A 16,407-nucleotide genomic window follows, 5' to 3' on the forward strand; every position below is an offset into this window, starting at 1 on the left:
ATCCGAATCATTTTTACATCCAATCTATATGGATATAGATATTTGAGCATCCAATTAATATCCATATCTATCAAATATATATATATATATATATATATATATATATATATATGGATAGACAGCTATCGATTGGTATCCAAATATCCGATTTTATTTGTATCTCTGATTAATTTTATGTAGCACTCACGAATATTTTAAAAAAATAAATGTCCATATTAACATGCTATTAACTTGATTTATCATCCACTTAGGGCTTATTTGGTTTGCGGGGAAAGAATGGAAGAAAGTATGGTCAACGGAAAAGTAATGAGATGCCTTTTGTTTGTTTGGAATTTTCAAAGGAGAGAGATGGGAAAGTTGTATTCTCATGGAAATATGATTCCCACATTTAATGAGAAAATCTTTTCCATGAGAAATATGAAAAAGTTACTTTCTCATGAGGTGGAAATTACTCCATCTTTATTTTTTTCCAAAAAGGCCCTTCAGCATTAAAGAAACATTAAAGATCTAATTTTTATTAAGGATATAATAGAAATTATACATAACTTTCTCAGGAAAGTTGATGGTCAGCTAAACATAAGCACTATGTAAATCTGTCACTTTTCCATGTTTGACCAAACATGCCTAAAGTACATTTCCAGACATTCTCTTCCTAGGAATCTTCTTCCCAGGAATCATATTACTAGGAGGAAAAATACTTCCCGCGAACCAAACGAGCCCCTAGTAATATCATTGATTCTGCAGTCATAAAGTTTAATTATCCGATTTATATCTGTATTGATATCCATACTTTTGGTATCCGATTTATATCTGTATCCATTTAAAATAAATATGGATATGAAGTTTTGCATCCGACTAGCATTCATATTTATATCTGTATTGGTCAAATAAAACAAATATGGATATTGATATGCTAGTATCCAATTTGTATCTGATCCAATTTTAGTCCCGTCGATAAGCATTAGTGTGTAAAACCCATTTACTCGTGCCACGTTTTTCTTTTTTCCCGAATAATTGAACCAATACATTTAAGTGCCTCCAAAACCAAGCTTGAACGTGCATAGGTGATTGGCTTAAACTCAAACCAAGTTTAAGCATACTCTTACTGTAATCAAAACCGTGTCCAAAGGGCCCAAATTCTTGGGTGGTTTCTTTCACTCATTCAACTAATCATATTAAACAGACAACTGAATGTGAGTTAGTTGAAAAGCATTATCATTATCTACAATACGAAACTTGGATTAGTGTGTGATCTCAGACAAGGTCACTAGATATATATCTTGCGTCATTCTTGTCACCTAACCTTCTCTTATGCATCATCTTTTGTGACAGATTGTAAACAAACATGTTTGTGCGCCGATCCTAATAATTTGCGATGGTTGTTGGAAGTAATATAAATGCAAGTTATCCTCCAATTTGACTTCTATTGTTTATGCAATTTGATAAATATGATGCAGCTTTTCTATTTCTTAAAAGCTATAAATAAATAAAATTAGATATTTAAACCATGACAGCATGATACTTAGGAGTTTGGATTTAATACCAGAATAGCTAAAATAGTGGTAGCAGTTTCAACCATATCACAACTCTGACAAGACTCTGGAGGTTTAAACTATGTAGGTCATGTGAAGCCGACCCAACTCAATGTTCATGGGCCACTTAATGGCCCATCTATTAAAAGTTAAAACTCAGCACATGGGCCCAAGTAAATGATGTTGGTTTAGCCCATAACACGCGAGGATCTCATGTTGGAAAGAGGTGGTGAGAAATATATGGGCGCAGTCGCCACCGTGTTCAGTTTCCTATACTTAGAGTTGGGCACTGGGCCGGGCCGTGGGCCCGCCCGCTACAGTGCCGGGCCGTGCCTGGCACGGCCCATTTGAGAGGGCCGTGCTGGGTCACAGTCTAGGCCCGCGGGCCAAGCACGGCACGGCCCGCGGGCCAGCCCGGCACGGCCCATAAGGGCCTGGGCCGGGCTGGCCCGCGGGCCTGGCACGGTCCAGGCCTGGGCCCGGCCCGGCCCGATAAAAATTAATGCTTCATAAATTTTTTTAATAAATTAATAAATATTGAAAACTAAGGATTTATGAATATAAAGGCTAAAGCCACCATTGGTGGGGGTTTGGCATAGACCCCTACCAGTTTATTAATTTAAATCAAAATGGTACATGAAGGGAGGTTTGGACCTTGGTCTGACCTCCAGAATACAATAAGAAAGGGCCGAGGTTTGGACCTTGGTCTGACCTCCAGAATACAATAAAAATGTACAATTATAAAAAATTAAGAAATCTTACTAATCATCAGTGATTCAGTGAATAAGTATTCACTCTTCAGTCTTCAGTCTTCAGTCTTCAGTAGTGTTTGTATCATCATCATCAGAGGATGTTGTATTATGTCCACCTTTATCTTGAAGTCTTGCCTCAGCATCCAACCAATCTTTGAAGCAGAGAAGCATCTCCACCGTTTCGCCCGTCATCCTACTTCTCTTTTCGTCAAGAACACGCCGACCTGCACTAAAAGCGGATTCCGATGCTACCGTGGACATCGGCACAGCTAAAATATCGCGTGCAATTGCAGACATAACAGGATATTGATTTCTAACACTCTTCCACCAAGATAATACATCTAGATTCTCTATTTGATTTTCATCATATGCAGAATGAAGATCATTTCGTAAATAAAATTCTAGTTCACTACTTAAAGATGAAGAAGATGAAGAGGAACTTGAAGCATGTGTGTGTCTTCTCTGTGCAATGAATGAAAAAATAGATGACGAACGAGAACTATTAGAAGAAGAAATAGAGGTTTGTATTTGTGTTCTAGATCCACGAATTTTTTCATCATATATAGCATAAATATCATAAAGAAGTTGTTTTACCTCATCTTTAGCAAATTCAGAATCTTGATTCATATTTTCAGAGTATGCATCAAGTAAAATTAGCACGCCATTTAATTTAACTCTAGGATCAAATACAGCAGCTAAGTTATGCATAGGACATATCTTGTCCCAATACTCATTCCATTTAGATTCCATTAGGTCAATAATAGGCATTAAAACATCATCATATCTATGTTCTGCAAATTTTTGACTAATTATATATGCTTGTTGTAAAAATGAACATGAAGTTGGATAATAAATACCAGAAAGAACATTGGTAGCATTATAAAAACTAAGCAAAAAATCTTCCAAAATTTTTTTTTTATTCCAATCAGTTTCAGACAATGTAAAACCTAATCCACGATCATTAATATATGCACTTAATAAGTTTTTATATGGGTATGCATCATGTATCATGCTATATGTGGAGTTCCAACGAGTAATTACATCAAGTTTAAATTTTTTAAAACGTTTACCATGATTTATGCATAATTCCTTAAATTCCTGAAGTCTTGATCTTGAAGCATGAATAAAAGAAACTGCATTTCTAATTTTTGAAATCACATCTTGAATCATGCCCATGCCAGCTTGAACAGAAAGATTTAAGATATGACATGCATATCTAATATGCAATAAATTTCCATCTAACATGGGATGCAATGAGTCTTTTAATAATGCAACAGCAGAATTATTATTAGATGCATTATCAAAAGTAATAGACATAATTTTATCATTAATATTATATGAACATGCAGTTTGATAAATGATATTTGAAATTTGTTGCCCAGAATGTGGAAAATCAAAAGCACGAAAAGCAAGAATACGTTTATTTAATTGCCAATCATTATCAATATAATGAGCAGTAATGGCAATAAAACAATTACTACCTACAGATGCTGACCAAATATCAGAAGTTAATGAAATTTTTACATTTAAAGTAGAAAGTGATTCAATTAAACTTTGTTTCATTGCTAAAAAGTTAGTCATAGCTATTCTTCTAAATGTACGCCTACTAGTTCTTTTGTAAGTAGGTTGTAGGTTTAATTGAACATATTCTTCAAAATTAAAAGATTCACATAAACTAAAAGGTAATTCATCCTTAACTATCCATTTTACAAGTGCTTTTCTTTGATTTTCATGATTATATGCAAAATTACCTACAAGTAATCCCCCTTGTATATTAAGGGTACTTTGAGTTTGAGCATGAGAATCATGCATCCTATGACTCTCTTGATGTCTTTTTAAATGCCCTGTTCCCCCACTACTACTACAACTATAAAGTTTGGCACATTTTTTACATCTAGCTTTCCAGACTCCATCAACCATAACTCTATCAAATTCATTCCATACAGCACTAGTCCTCTTACGAGAAGAGGTTTGATCTTCACTCGATTCACCAGTTCTAGAGGAACTAGGAACATGGGGTTGGGGATTAGTTTCTTCTCCCTCAGAAACAGGAGGAATGCCAAACTGACTTTCCTCAAAAGATGACATATCTATGATTGATTCAAAAAATAAAAACTAACCGCAAGGAGGAATTGAGTAGAGGGTCGGAGGGCAGAGGCAGAGCCGAGATTCCGAGCTTCCTCTTGTGCTCTCAACAGAAGCGACCTTCTCTTCTCAACAGGAACCTCCTCTTGTGTAGCACTTGAACAAACTAAAACTTAAATTGCTAGAAGAGCACTTTAGAAGAGAGAAATAATAGCAGTAGAGAAGGAGAGAATAGTTGGTTTGGTGTGGTGAGAATGAGGGAGGAATGGGCTATTTATAGAAGCCCAAAAAATTTTTTTTCCCAAAATACCCCTCAATTCAGCCGTTATTGGACTGTTGGGAGGGGTAAAAGGGTCTTTTTCCCGAAAATAGCCGTTGGAAACGGCTATTTTCCTCCCCCCTCTCCAGACGGGCCGTGCCTGGCACGGCCCGTCTGGAGCCGTTGCGGGCCGTGCCTGGCACGGCCCGTTTGCGCCCGTTACGGGCCGTGCCCGGCCCGGCCCACCAATAGACGGGCCTGGGGCCGGGCCGGGCTGGCGTTCCGTGCTGGACGGGCCGCACCATTGGACAAGAGCCTGGGCATATGAGGCAAGTATCGGTGTGAGGCCCAATAGTCCCACATCGGAAAGACTCGTTCCAGAGCCTGGGCATATGAGGCGGGTGTCTCCTAATCCTGCAACGCGTTTTGGGTGGAAAACAAAACCGGGAAGGGGTGAAGGACGCTTGCGTGAAGCCCCAGAACCGGACAATATCTGGCAGGGGAGCCCCGTGTTCCCCCTCATGTGGCCCCCACGTGGGCACTAGGTGCCTCACGTGCCTCGCGCAGGCGGGGGTGTGACATTTGGTATCAGAGCTGAGGACGGCTCTTGTCCGATGGTGGGAAGGGTGTGAGGCCCAATAGTCCCACATCGGAAAGACTCGTTCCAGAGCCTGGGCATATGAGGCGGGTATCTCCTAATCCTGCAGACGCATTTTGGGTGAAAAACAAAACCGGGAAGGGGTGAAGGACGCTTGCGTGAAGCCCCAGAACCGGACAATATCTGGCAGGGGAGCCCCGTGTTCCCCCTCATGTGGCCCCCACATGGGCACTAGGTGCCTCACGTGCCTCGCGCAGGCAGGGGTGTGACATTTGGTATCAGAGCCGAGGATGGCTCTTGTCCGATGGTGGGAAGGGTGTGAGGCCCAATAGTCCCACATCGGAAAGACTCGTTCCAGAGCCTGGGCATATGAGGCGGGTGTCTCCTAATCCTGCAGACGCGTTTTGGGTGGAAAACAAAATCGGGAAGGGGTGAAGGACGCTTGCGTGAAGCCCCAGAACCAGACAATATCTGGCAGGGGAGCCCCGTGTTCCCCCTCATGTGGCCCCGGTGGGCCTGGGCCGGGCCGGCCTGGCACGGCCCGTTGCCCAACACTGGCTATACTAACATTTTTATCCCGACTCAGCGCTTCTTCGGATGGTATTCCAAGTGTGGTTTAATCTAATAATATAAGTAAACTCATAGAGACGAGGTGGGTAGGCAACTCACGGGTGTGGGTACAGACTATAAAATTAGAAGAAAAAAAATAATGCAAACAGAGAGAGAGGCAAATACGTGATTCTTCCAAATAAATATTTTTGAGTGTTGCATAGGAGGTCATTCAGTTTCCAGTTCCCAACTCATCTACAACAGGCAGGGATATAGACTATAAAATCAGAAAAAAGAAGATAGTGCAAAAAAGAAGGGATGGATATATGGTTCTCTTAAATATATTTTTTTTATCAGAATGGCAAATTATATAGCTCTAAAGTGAGTACGTCCTGTCAGATCATAGAAAAGTAAAAAATACAAAGAAGAGGGAATGTCTCCCATAAATGTCCAAAGAAACTTCCCGGAGTGTGGGGCGATGAAGAAGGCGACCCAGTCTGCTACCCTGTTCGCCTTCCGAAATACGTGTACTGCCTGGAAGCCCCCCAACTCCTGGGCCAGTTTCCAAGTATGTCTAATGAAGGGATGGCCATCACTATATCTATCCACACCTTAAATCCAGTCAATCACCACCGAGGAGTCCCCCTCAAGAAGCACCCACTCGGCACCGAGGACTCTTCTCGCAAATGATAACCCCTCCCATGCTGCCCGAAGCTCTGCCCCTACAACCGTAAGTCCTAGCGTGTGCTGACCCCCAGCTGCCACCAGCTTGCCCCAGGAATCTCTGATCACAAATCCAACACATTCGATAGTACCATCCACTGACATACTCCCGTCGAAATTCACTTTGAGATGACCAAGGGGTGGAGGCATCGAAGAAACGAGGGTGAACCTGGGCGCTATGACAGCAGATGAAGTGCCCCAGATATTCCTGGCCATCCCAACAGTGAACAATGCTGAGGCTGCAATAACCTCCCAGGACTGTGATATAGCTCTATCAACTACCATCATCGGTGAAGGCCTTCTACCCTCAAATATACCAGCATTCCTATTCAACCAAACATGGTAAGCCAAGTATGCTCTGAGGATGCCCTCCTCCCAAGACCTGGGGCTCCGAATGGAGGTTCTCAATAAAAAAAATCAGAGCCCATGCTGACTCTATCGACTGGGGCAAGGGGACCGGTGAACTGCTCTAAATCTCTCTCGCCCTCGGGCATTGCACTAGAATATAGTCAATAGTCTCCTCCACCTCCGTACACACCACACAGCACTGCGCAACCCTCACTCCTCGTCCGGCTAGCAGACTCCTGGTCGGTAGGCAACTCCATGTCGCCTTCCAAATGAATAGCGCTACAACGTAGATAAATCCGCAACCTCCAAATCTATTACCCCTCAATCTGTCGGCCAGACTTCCTAGTGAACATGGGAAGAAGATTTCTAGCTTGTACTCGCGTCCGTCCGATGACCTCATAAAAAGGCTATCCAGTTTGCATAAAAGGCTATCCGCGTCCGGAGACCTTTTTTTGTGAGCCGCATAAAAAGGCTATCCAGTTTGCATTGCTGTTGGTCTCTATAATATGGGTAAGACTGTTGGTCCCTATAATATGAGTAGTTCGATGAGAGACTTGCACCAAAACTCTTTGGCAGGTCCACGTTTTTACGTGCACCCACGCCCACACCCTCGTAATAAACGGGTGGCCTGGAGAAGATTCGCTCAGGCCCTCGGAAGTGGGTGTCTCAAGTTCAATATATTTACTGGCGATTAGGAGCTTCGGCAGGCCGTCCGCATCGCCCGCCGCAGCTCCGCCATTGATGGCCATCGTCACCGCCGCCGCTGCCGCCTACCGCACCTCCATTCTATCGGCGGCGGTACCGGCCTCCGAAGACCTGTCCCCCTCTGTCCCGTCGCCGCGCCAGACCAAGGTGGTGCTCCCCAAGAAGAAGCCCCTCAAGTGGTCCACCGGCGTCGCTCCGGGGGAGTACGGCGGCCCGCCGACGACCACGAAGCTTCGGAAGTACTGGGGTGGCCGCGGCGACGAGGATCCCGTCACCGCCACCGACGATTTCATTTGGAACAAGGACTTCCTCGGCCGCATGCAGCGCCTCCTCCGAGAAGACAAAGCCACCCCCAATTTGCCTCCTCCTGTGGTATCTCTCATCTCCCATCACCAAAATTTTATCTTATCTTAGGGTTTTCTTGGCTACTAATTTCTGTATATATTTATTTTAATAAAACAGAAGGAGCAAAGCTCGGGCTTTTTGAGCCTTAATCGAGCCATGAGCCTTGATAGGTTCGTTACTTATTCTCAATCCATTTCTGTTTTTTTTCCTCCTTTCTTCCGGGGAACATTTTGTTCTATAACAAAGAAAAGGTCTCCCTTTTGGGTCATATTAATTGGTTTTCTGGGAAATTGTAGTGTGGAAATTGATCTGAGTAAAGAGCTGAGGCCGCCGCCGACGCCGGTATTGGAGCAGCAGGTGGAGGCTGCAAGGCGTGGCATCTCTGCCATTGAAGTAAGCTGTTTTTCTTGTGATTATTAATGCATATGGAGTACTGAATTGCTTTTGATTTTTGAAATATTTTGAAAACAAAATTATCTATGTAGAGCCTGAATGATGCTTCATCTCCAAAATGGAGGTTTGTGCCAACAAGGAGGGAGCAAGCAAAGTGGGACCGTGCAAGTAAGGCCGCCACCGGAGGCAGTGTAAGTCATCACTAGTCTCTACATTGGAACTTCCAATCCAATTTGAATGATGTGCATGCTATTGTTATGCTTGAAATTTGGATATGCCCTGATGACTTTATGGTTGTACAAGGTTGGAATATATATATTTTTTTAAAAAAATTATTTTGTATGCTGTGATTCTCATGACAATTTCAATATATATTAGATTTTAAGTTGATTCTTGTACTCTGTGGCATAGGTGGAGATTTCATTGCTAACGATCACCGAGCACAAGATGTTTGTTTTGTACATGGATTTCTTTAAATGGTGATGCTTGTCAACGGTTCTTTTATTACTTATTTTGTTGTAGGATGTTGTGTTACGGGAATCAAGGAGGGAGAGAGGGGATCCCAAGATATTGGCAGCTCAGGCAACGGAACAGTATCTCAAGGTATCCTTTTTTTTCCCACTAAATTTGTGGTCTATTACAGTGACATGAGAACCACTCTTTGATCTTTTACGTTATTTATATCAAGTTGATGAATTTATTTAATTTATTATATTTTTGAAAATTTCTCCCTTCAATTATCTGCGAGAGTTGGATTTCAGTAAGCAAGGAGATCGCATCCTATTTCACAATACATACTATATGACAATGTTTTGGCAATTGACATTTATGCCTTTTTTCTTTCTCCTTATTACAGCTAAAACAGAAGCTGCAACTCCTCACTTTGGGTATTGGTGGCATTGGTGTAGTCTCAGCATACCTTTCTTACTCTCCCGAAACTGCAGCTAGGTAGGCCTGAGAGTATTGTGTTGCAGATAATTGTTTTTTTCCAAAACATAAGCTTGTATAATTTCTGTAGGGGTTTCCTTCCTGGATACTTTCTTTTCCTTTCTCTTTCTCACATTCACTTGTTTTTGCAATGGATATTGATATATTGCATTTTAAGTTTGCTATTCATTTGCTAGTTTACACATTTTGGTCTGACCAGAGAGAGAAGGAAGCAATTCCTTCAATCCACTCAATTTGGGCCTCTCACAGAAAATAAATAAGAATCACGAAAGTAGGGCTTTGGACACTTTTTGCTTTTATGAAGCGATAATAAACTGATGCATAAATCCTCTACTTATACTAGGTCCCCCTTTTAGAATCTGGGTTGTATTCCTCTTTGGTTAAGAGTGTAACAATCTTCAATCTGCCAACATAGGGGTTCGATGAGATTTGGGTCTCGAAATGATCTAATAAAAGTAAAACTTTCTTTTTTGGGTAAATATTTGATTGCATATATCTTGCAATTTAGAAGGAGCTAGGCAACATGGTAGGAGATAAAGTTTATATAGGAGTTGAGATCTAGCTCTAGGATAAACTTCGTCTCTATGAATTCCGCTGGCTATAAAAATCACGTGCAAGTCAAGTTGCTCCTTTAAAATTCCTCCAAAGCCACATTGACCATGATCTCTCGAACATCCGCAGCCATAGTGTGAACTCATTAGCCATCATGCCACTTGCTAGTGTAGTTTTGCTCCTCCTCTTAGAGGATTGATGATATACTATATAAATAGTTGGAGGAGAACACTGAAGTCAACTTTAAGTATCAAGCGCTAACAAACTTTCTCCCAATTGGTGGAGGTTGGCTATGAATCTTTCATTGCGATTTTCCATGTTAAGGATTCTCTCTCTTCTCTCTATATATCTGTCTATGCATCTCTATCTGCATGTCTCTAAAAGGTACATCTTCCACACTTCTTTTAAATTGTTGGCACAAAATTCGAGCTGCTCTCCTTGCAAAGCCTCCTCAGCAACTCTCGCACATCTCCATGCTATTTTTTTTCAATCACTATTGTTAATCAGTTCGACCATAACTCTTCCTTTGGAACAGCATGAATCATGAGATCACAAAACGAACAACCAAGGCAATTGACTAGCAGAGTAGGAGTTGAAGATCGAAGAAATGAGATCTGTGATTGGATAAAGCTTTAGAAAATATTTAGTTTTATTCAAGGAGGTGTTTTACAGTACACATAACCAGGGCATAAACATAGGTTTGGTATTCAGCAATGACCAAAAAGGGAAAAAATTGCAACTCAAAATCAATGCAGTAGTTCACTATTAAATAAACTTTTAAATTACTAAAAGCAAAATCTGAAAGATGTAAAATGATTGATATATCTGGTTACAAGCATTCACAAGAAACAAAGAGCACGATAGGCGCAATAACAACAGAAACAAAGTAAATTACTAAATAATTCTATAACTTGAAATTTATGGCCAAGTCATTATTTGTGAATTGTTCGAATATACATAAATAATTGAATATATGTTGAATGATTCAATATTCAAGAATGAATTTAAGAGATATGTGGTGAATGAAACATTTGTATATATTTAGATTTTATTTAAATCAATCAGAAAACATTGTGATTATGTTAGGACCTTTTGTAACTGCTTGTTATATAAATTTTATCTACAATTTTAAGAAACAATGGTGTTTTCCGGTCTTTTTGTCAACCCCTTGCTAAACTGTGATAAGTAAATTTCTAGATAACACATGGATCTGATAGTGGCTGCATCCCCCCACCCCCTCACCCCGCTTCTCCCATCCTCTTTCTCCATCATGATGCTATATTCATTGCATTAACGACATGTCTAGTTTATATTGCTGAAAGTGTGTGAAAATCTGTTTCCATCTTTTAGTTTCATACTTTTCCTGCATAACTAAAATTAGTGCATGCAAAAGCTTCAGAACTTCACTCTCTTTGAAGCACTTGATGCTCTGTTCTTCTTTCAGCTATGGTGCAGGGCTGCTTGGTTCTTTGGTGTACATACGTTTGCTTGGCAATAGTGTAGATTCCATGGCATCTGGGGCTAAAGGGATGGTCAAGTATGTATTTCCTACTTTTAAATTAATTACAAGCTAACTTCATGTCTAAAGACCAAGCAATTATTTTGTAGAGAGGATAATAAAAAAGATTGTAGCCTATGTCCTTATCTATCTATTTTAGGCCTCTATCTCCCCCCCCCCCCCCCCCCCAACCCAATCTTTTCTCTTGCTGTCCCCTTACCCCAAGCTAAACAAGGTTTTCTAAATCTTTGCTTGCAACATCACTGAATGTTTCATAAGGCCTAAACTCTTCACTTCTCCATGACAATGAGAGCCTCCATCCTTGTGAAGACTGCTGCAGTCTTCAGCACATGCAACCAGTCCTCTTCTCAAGAGAATTTAATTAACGGATGATAATTTGTATCATAGTGTACAAATCCTTGGTGAAGACTATTTGAGAAATGAGAATATGAACGATGGATGTAATGGTTTGGTTACAAGAACTCAGCTAGTTACCTCTGAATGTTGATCCTCAAAAGGTCATGCATTTTGTATATGTATGGTTGCCTCAAGCCAAAGTGATCAAGAGATATCTCTGGCTATGAAACACTAAATAAATATATCACCCTCACTTATTTGTTTCTGGATTCCATGTTCTCATTAAGTGGATATAAGAGTTTTACTCTTGAATTTGTAGCATGCTATGTTTAGTATAAAGATAAAAGAAGAATGAAAAGCTTTTGTTTGTAATGCTCAAAAGATTCACCGAGGAACTTGCCTGCAGGGGTGCAATTGGGCAACCAAGGCTACTGGTTCCAGTGGCACTTGTCATGATATACAATAGATGGAATGGGTAAGTACATCTGAGACTTTGTCGATGCATTCAATAAATGAACTGGTTAAGTCTCTGAAAAATTATGTGTCATATGAAATCTTCCACTCATTGAGTTCCCTTAGTTTTAGCCTTTTTTTTCAATATGATTTGTATGGTTTTCTGTAGCTTCTTTCCAATGAGGTTCTTGCCCTTCAATTGTCTATCTAAACATCTCTCCTTGAAAGCAGGATATTAGTTCCAGATCACGGCTTCATGCACCTGGAGCTGATACCGATGCTTGTCGGGTTTTTCACCTATAAGGCTGCCACTTTTGTCCAAGCTATGCAGGAGGCTGTGAATGTGGATGTAGTTGAGAAGCCCCAAGTTTGAATATTAGTTTTTCCATACGAGAGGCATCTTGCATTGAGAATTGACTGACTATGTGCGCATAAATGGTGAGAATCTAGTTATGTGGTCATATTGGCAGACATCTGGGATGGTGATGTATACATGCTGAATTTATTAGTGGTGTATCATCTAAACCACATTCTAACTCATGCAGGTTTAGATATTCATGAATAAGGAGGAACTGATTTTATAGGTAGAGAATCATGGAGAGAATAACTGAGAAATTTTGAAGGGTTCTGATGTCTCACAGATCATTTTCTGGGTTATGGAGAAGGTTAACACTTGGACACAAAGAAGGAATTTATTTCAGTTCACTGTAATTGTACTATATTAATTGAATGCACTCGAACTGTCCCAGACTGGGGGCCAAAAAGAGAAGTGTATGGTCATCAGAATGCTCACGAACAATGTATCTGCTGTATCTTGATAGTTGAATTTGGAACACGTCCTAAGAAGCTAATTATCTGCAACATCTACAGATTGCAGACATGCAGCAAGTAATTGTTATCTTTTGAGAAGATAAGATTATGTTCGACACGCACTTGGGTGCTCTAGTATTACGGTTACGTACCATTGAGTTTTGTGCTACCATAAGGTGTATCTGCTTCCTCTCGTATCTCATGACATTATCTCAAACTGAGTATCGCAAAGCTGCAAACTGTATCATGTATAACACGTCATTACAATCAGCTGGGGTTTGTGCAGGTCATGGGTAAGGATAAATGGATGTCTAGATTTGTTTTTAACTTTGTGTTCTGTTAGCTACTGTGTGTTTATTTATGTGTATGGGGAGGTGGGTGGTAGGTGGCTATATATTTATTCATGAGATTGCAAGTGTTGCAACAAAAGAGCTTCTTCATTGCAAGGTTTGAACTTTTATTGTTACAGTGCGAGAGAAAAAGGGTGTTTCTCTGACTTCTTTTCGCCATTTATTAACTTACCTGGAAACAATCAGTAGTTTGTTTATCATTCAGTCCAATTTAAGCTGCGCAATTACGATCACTATTCTGTTTGGTAAGTTTGATGTTTGCATGGGGTAAATTTTTATTTTTAATGCATCCTGACATAACAGGTGTTGGGAAGTAGTCTTGAAATATTGAAGTATCAAGAGCCAATACAGACAATAGCCTACACCAATGACTACACCACCATGCAATGCCAAAGGTTGGGTTGGTTGTCATATCTGTACTACGATCTCCCCTCAGGCATTTTCTCCTTCTCTTTTCCAAGATGAGGACTTTTGTGGGTGTCTCCAGTCCATCATAGCTGTCCATGTCTGTTTAGAAAAGTTAAGAGCAGAAATGTTCAACGAAAAGGGCAAAAAAAGAAGAAGCTAGAACAGACGTGTCTGATCTCATTGACTTGCATACTTTGCACGTAAGTATGATGGACTAAACAACTTCCTCACTGATTATTAGGGAAGAAAAAAAAGCTAGCAGTAGGACCTTGTAGCAGAAGGATTAACATTTCTATCCTTGAAAACACTCCTTTAGCGTCAAGAGAACTGTTTCTTTGACTTCACATCCGTGATGTGAATGAGGAGAAAGCTAATCCACTTGTCAATACTTGCACTACATTGTCTTCTTCAGAAGATGGCTAATCTTCACGGAATCGGCACGCTTCTAAGAAACGACAAGGAAAAACCATATACTTCTAGATGCCACCACATAACTTTAGGTGATCACTAGACTCGGGATGTACACATTTTACATACAAAAAAGTGATGGACATAAAATGGAAAATTAAAAAAAAAAAGAAAAGGAGGAGGAGAAAGTGAAGAAAGAAGGTAACACGGCAAGGCAGATGGAAAGGTCAACGAAGTCCACGTCTGAAGCTGGCATCAGTCCTCGGCCTCGCCGCCGGCGGCTCAGGCCGCAGGAGCCACCGCTGGACCTCCCCGCCATCCATGTAAAGAGAGGAGGGGTACTCGAGGACGCAGGCGGCGGCGGCGGCAGCGTTGCCTCCGCGGGGGGCGGGGCGGTTCTTCCGGCGTCCGGCGCCGACGGGGACGTTGCGGAGGGTGCCGCCGGCGGTCCAATAGCGGTGGCAGGCCTTGCAGAAGTGGCGGGGCTGATTCACGTTGTAGTTGTTGAAGTAGCAGAACTTGGTCTCCTTGCTTTTGCACCTCGGGCACGGCAGCGCCGCTCCCCTCGTCGCCGCCTCCGCCTCCACCTCCGCTGCCGCCACCGCCGCCGGCCTCTCCGCTTCCTCCTCCTTTGGCCGTCTGTCTTCCGTTATGATCACCGTTCCGAAGAGCTTGAAGCCCGGCGCTTCGCCGCTGCGATTCATTTCGACGTCGGCCATCATCAGCTCAGCTCTACGAGAGAGAGAGAGAGAGAGAGAGAGAGAGAGAGAGAGAGAGAGAGAGAGAGTGGAGGGTGAGATGGGAGTACGGGGAGAAGGATGACCAATGCTTCGGCTATATGAAGAGCTATAAAAAGGAGGCAGTTCATTATTTAATGCTTCTCACCAGCTTGGATGGGAAAAGCCCCAAGCAAAAAAAGTTTGACAAAGGAGACCTCCAAACTGGTTGAGGGTTTGCTGTTCACTACTTGGCAGCAAAGTCCCTTTTTCTTTTTTTTGGTTGAAAACGGCGTTCTTATAGATCTCACATAAATATAGCTTGCCAAATTAAAAGAAAGAGAGCGATACAGAGAATAAGGTATATCTCCAATCCTAAGCAGCAAAGTTCATGACTTATAAATACTCAGAGGTTTCTTCATCTTCTTCTACCATTTTATTTATTTATTTATTTATTTTGTGATAAAAAGATCAGTAAATAATGACTCTAGACCTCTTCCAAATATATTTGTCTCTCCAACTCCAGAGAAAATGGAATTTGAATCCAAATTCCTAGCTTAATTAGCTGGTGCCTCCACTTAATGGTTTTATTGGAGTTATAGTAGTGTAGGCCCTACGGAAAAATTAAATAGGAAGGAATGGCCTAGCCTGCTATGGATTTGTTTGAGAGACAAACAAATTCATTGCAGACCTAAGCCATATTTCCTTCCTATTTAAATTCTTCCATATGGGAAGGGCGAGCAAAAAGTCCAGTAATCCTTTTCAATAGGGATGCTGGCCAAGTATGGGGTGCATGCATTAGTGCTACATATCCGCTGTGAACATGGTGATGATGGCAATAAAGCAACGTTTCATTTATGGGGCCATCTAGCGTTTCTTTTCTTTCTTCCTTGCGTGTATCAACTACATATGTTGCAGTGATCCGGCATCTTGGCTGGTGCACTAATATAAACATCTAAGACCTAGCATCCATCCATTTACCTGATGGATGATTGTAATATATCCAATAGCAAATCTATATTTTAATTTCAAAAGCACTCCGTATCCCCCTTTTCTCATCTATTTTTTCCAAGTCATGGAAGGGTTAGATCACGTATCATGGTTCAATCCCATATCGCTTATTCGCTGGATAGATCTCGAATACTTATACAAAATTAAGGAACCTAAATAATATCTTCCGATTAGCCTTTTTAGGTGAAGTCTTAGATTATGACACATGATATCAGAGCAGATCCAACTCATAACTTATATAAACTAGAGAACACTGTAACACGAATCTATTGAGGCTGACCATGGGCCGATCATGGTGTTTGTGATTAGATTTGAATGAATTTGAACTCTTAGCCTGACGAAAACATCAGAGCTTAAGCGGAGAAAGTATGTGAGAATTTATGCTGGCATCGGTTATTTGCTGAATAGATCTTGGATACTTATACAAGATCAAGAAATTCAAATAATATCTTCCGACTCAGTGGAGAAGGGCCATTTTTGCAAGGGAGAGAAAAACAAAAAAAAAAAAAACTTCCGACCGGTGACCTGCAAGCGGTCACATTTCACAATGAATTTTGGGCCATGGGGCCATTGCTGATTGCTCAGATTCAGTGTAAGGATGTCTGAC

The 16,407-nt window shown here is 41.2% G+C and overlaps 2 protein-coding genes across 3 annotated transcripts; one reads left to right on the top strand and one right to left on the bottom strand.

Annotated features, from left to right (window-relative positions):
- Positions 1–7,291: 7,291 nt before the first annotated feature.
- On the top strand, positions 7,292–13,054 carry LOC103709459 (protein CONSERVED ONLY IN THE GREEN LINEAGE 160, chloroplastic). Of its 2 annotated transcripts, XM_026805558.2 has the most exons (11): positions 7,292–7,356; positions 7,423–7,923; positions 8,014–8,066; positions 8,193–8,289; positions 8,382–8,480; positions 8,812–8,892; positions 9,146–9,237; positions 11,234–11,326; positions 12,051–12,119; positions 12,329–12,535; positions 12,643–13,054. In XM_026805558.2, exons 2-10 carry the CDS (start codon positions 7,588–7,590, stop codon positions 12,468–12,470), a joined length of 1,062 nt encoding a protein of 353 aa, XP_026661359.1. In that variant the 5' UTR covers positions 7,292–7,356; positions 7,423–7,587; the 3' UTR covers positions 12,471–12,535; positions 12,643–13,054. The 2 variants fall into 2 exon arrangements, with proteins under 2 accessions (XP_026661359.1, XP_008793016.1); XM_008794794.4 differs by lacking the exon at positions 7,292–7,356 and having other exon boundaries at positions 7,432–7,923; positions 12,329–13,042.
- Positions 13,055–13,066: 12 nt separating this feature from the next.
- Positions 13,067–15,316, bottom strand: LOC103709461 (dof zinc finger protein 5-like). Its single transcript, XM_008794795.4, has one exon. The coding sequence runs from the start codon at positions 14,793–14,795 to the stop codon at positions 14,301–14,303; it is 495 nt and encodes a 164-aa protein (XP_008793017.1). The 5' UTR covers positions 14,796–15,316; the 3' UTR covers positions 13,067–14,300.
- Positions 15,317–16,407: the final 1,091 nt, after the last annotated feature.

This window comes from Phoenix dactylifera, chromosome 11 (assembly GCF_009389715.1).
Source record: "Phoenix dactylifera cultivar Barhee BC4 chromosome 11, palm_55x_up_171113_PBpolish2nd_filt_p, whole genome shotgun sequence".
NCBI lineage: Eukaryota > Viridiplantae > Streptophyta > Magnoliopsida > Arecales > Arecaceae > Phoenix > Phoenix dactylifera.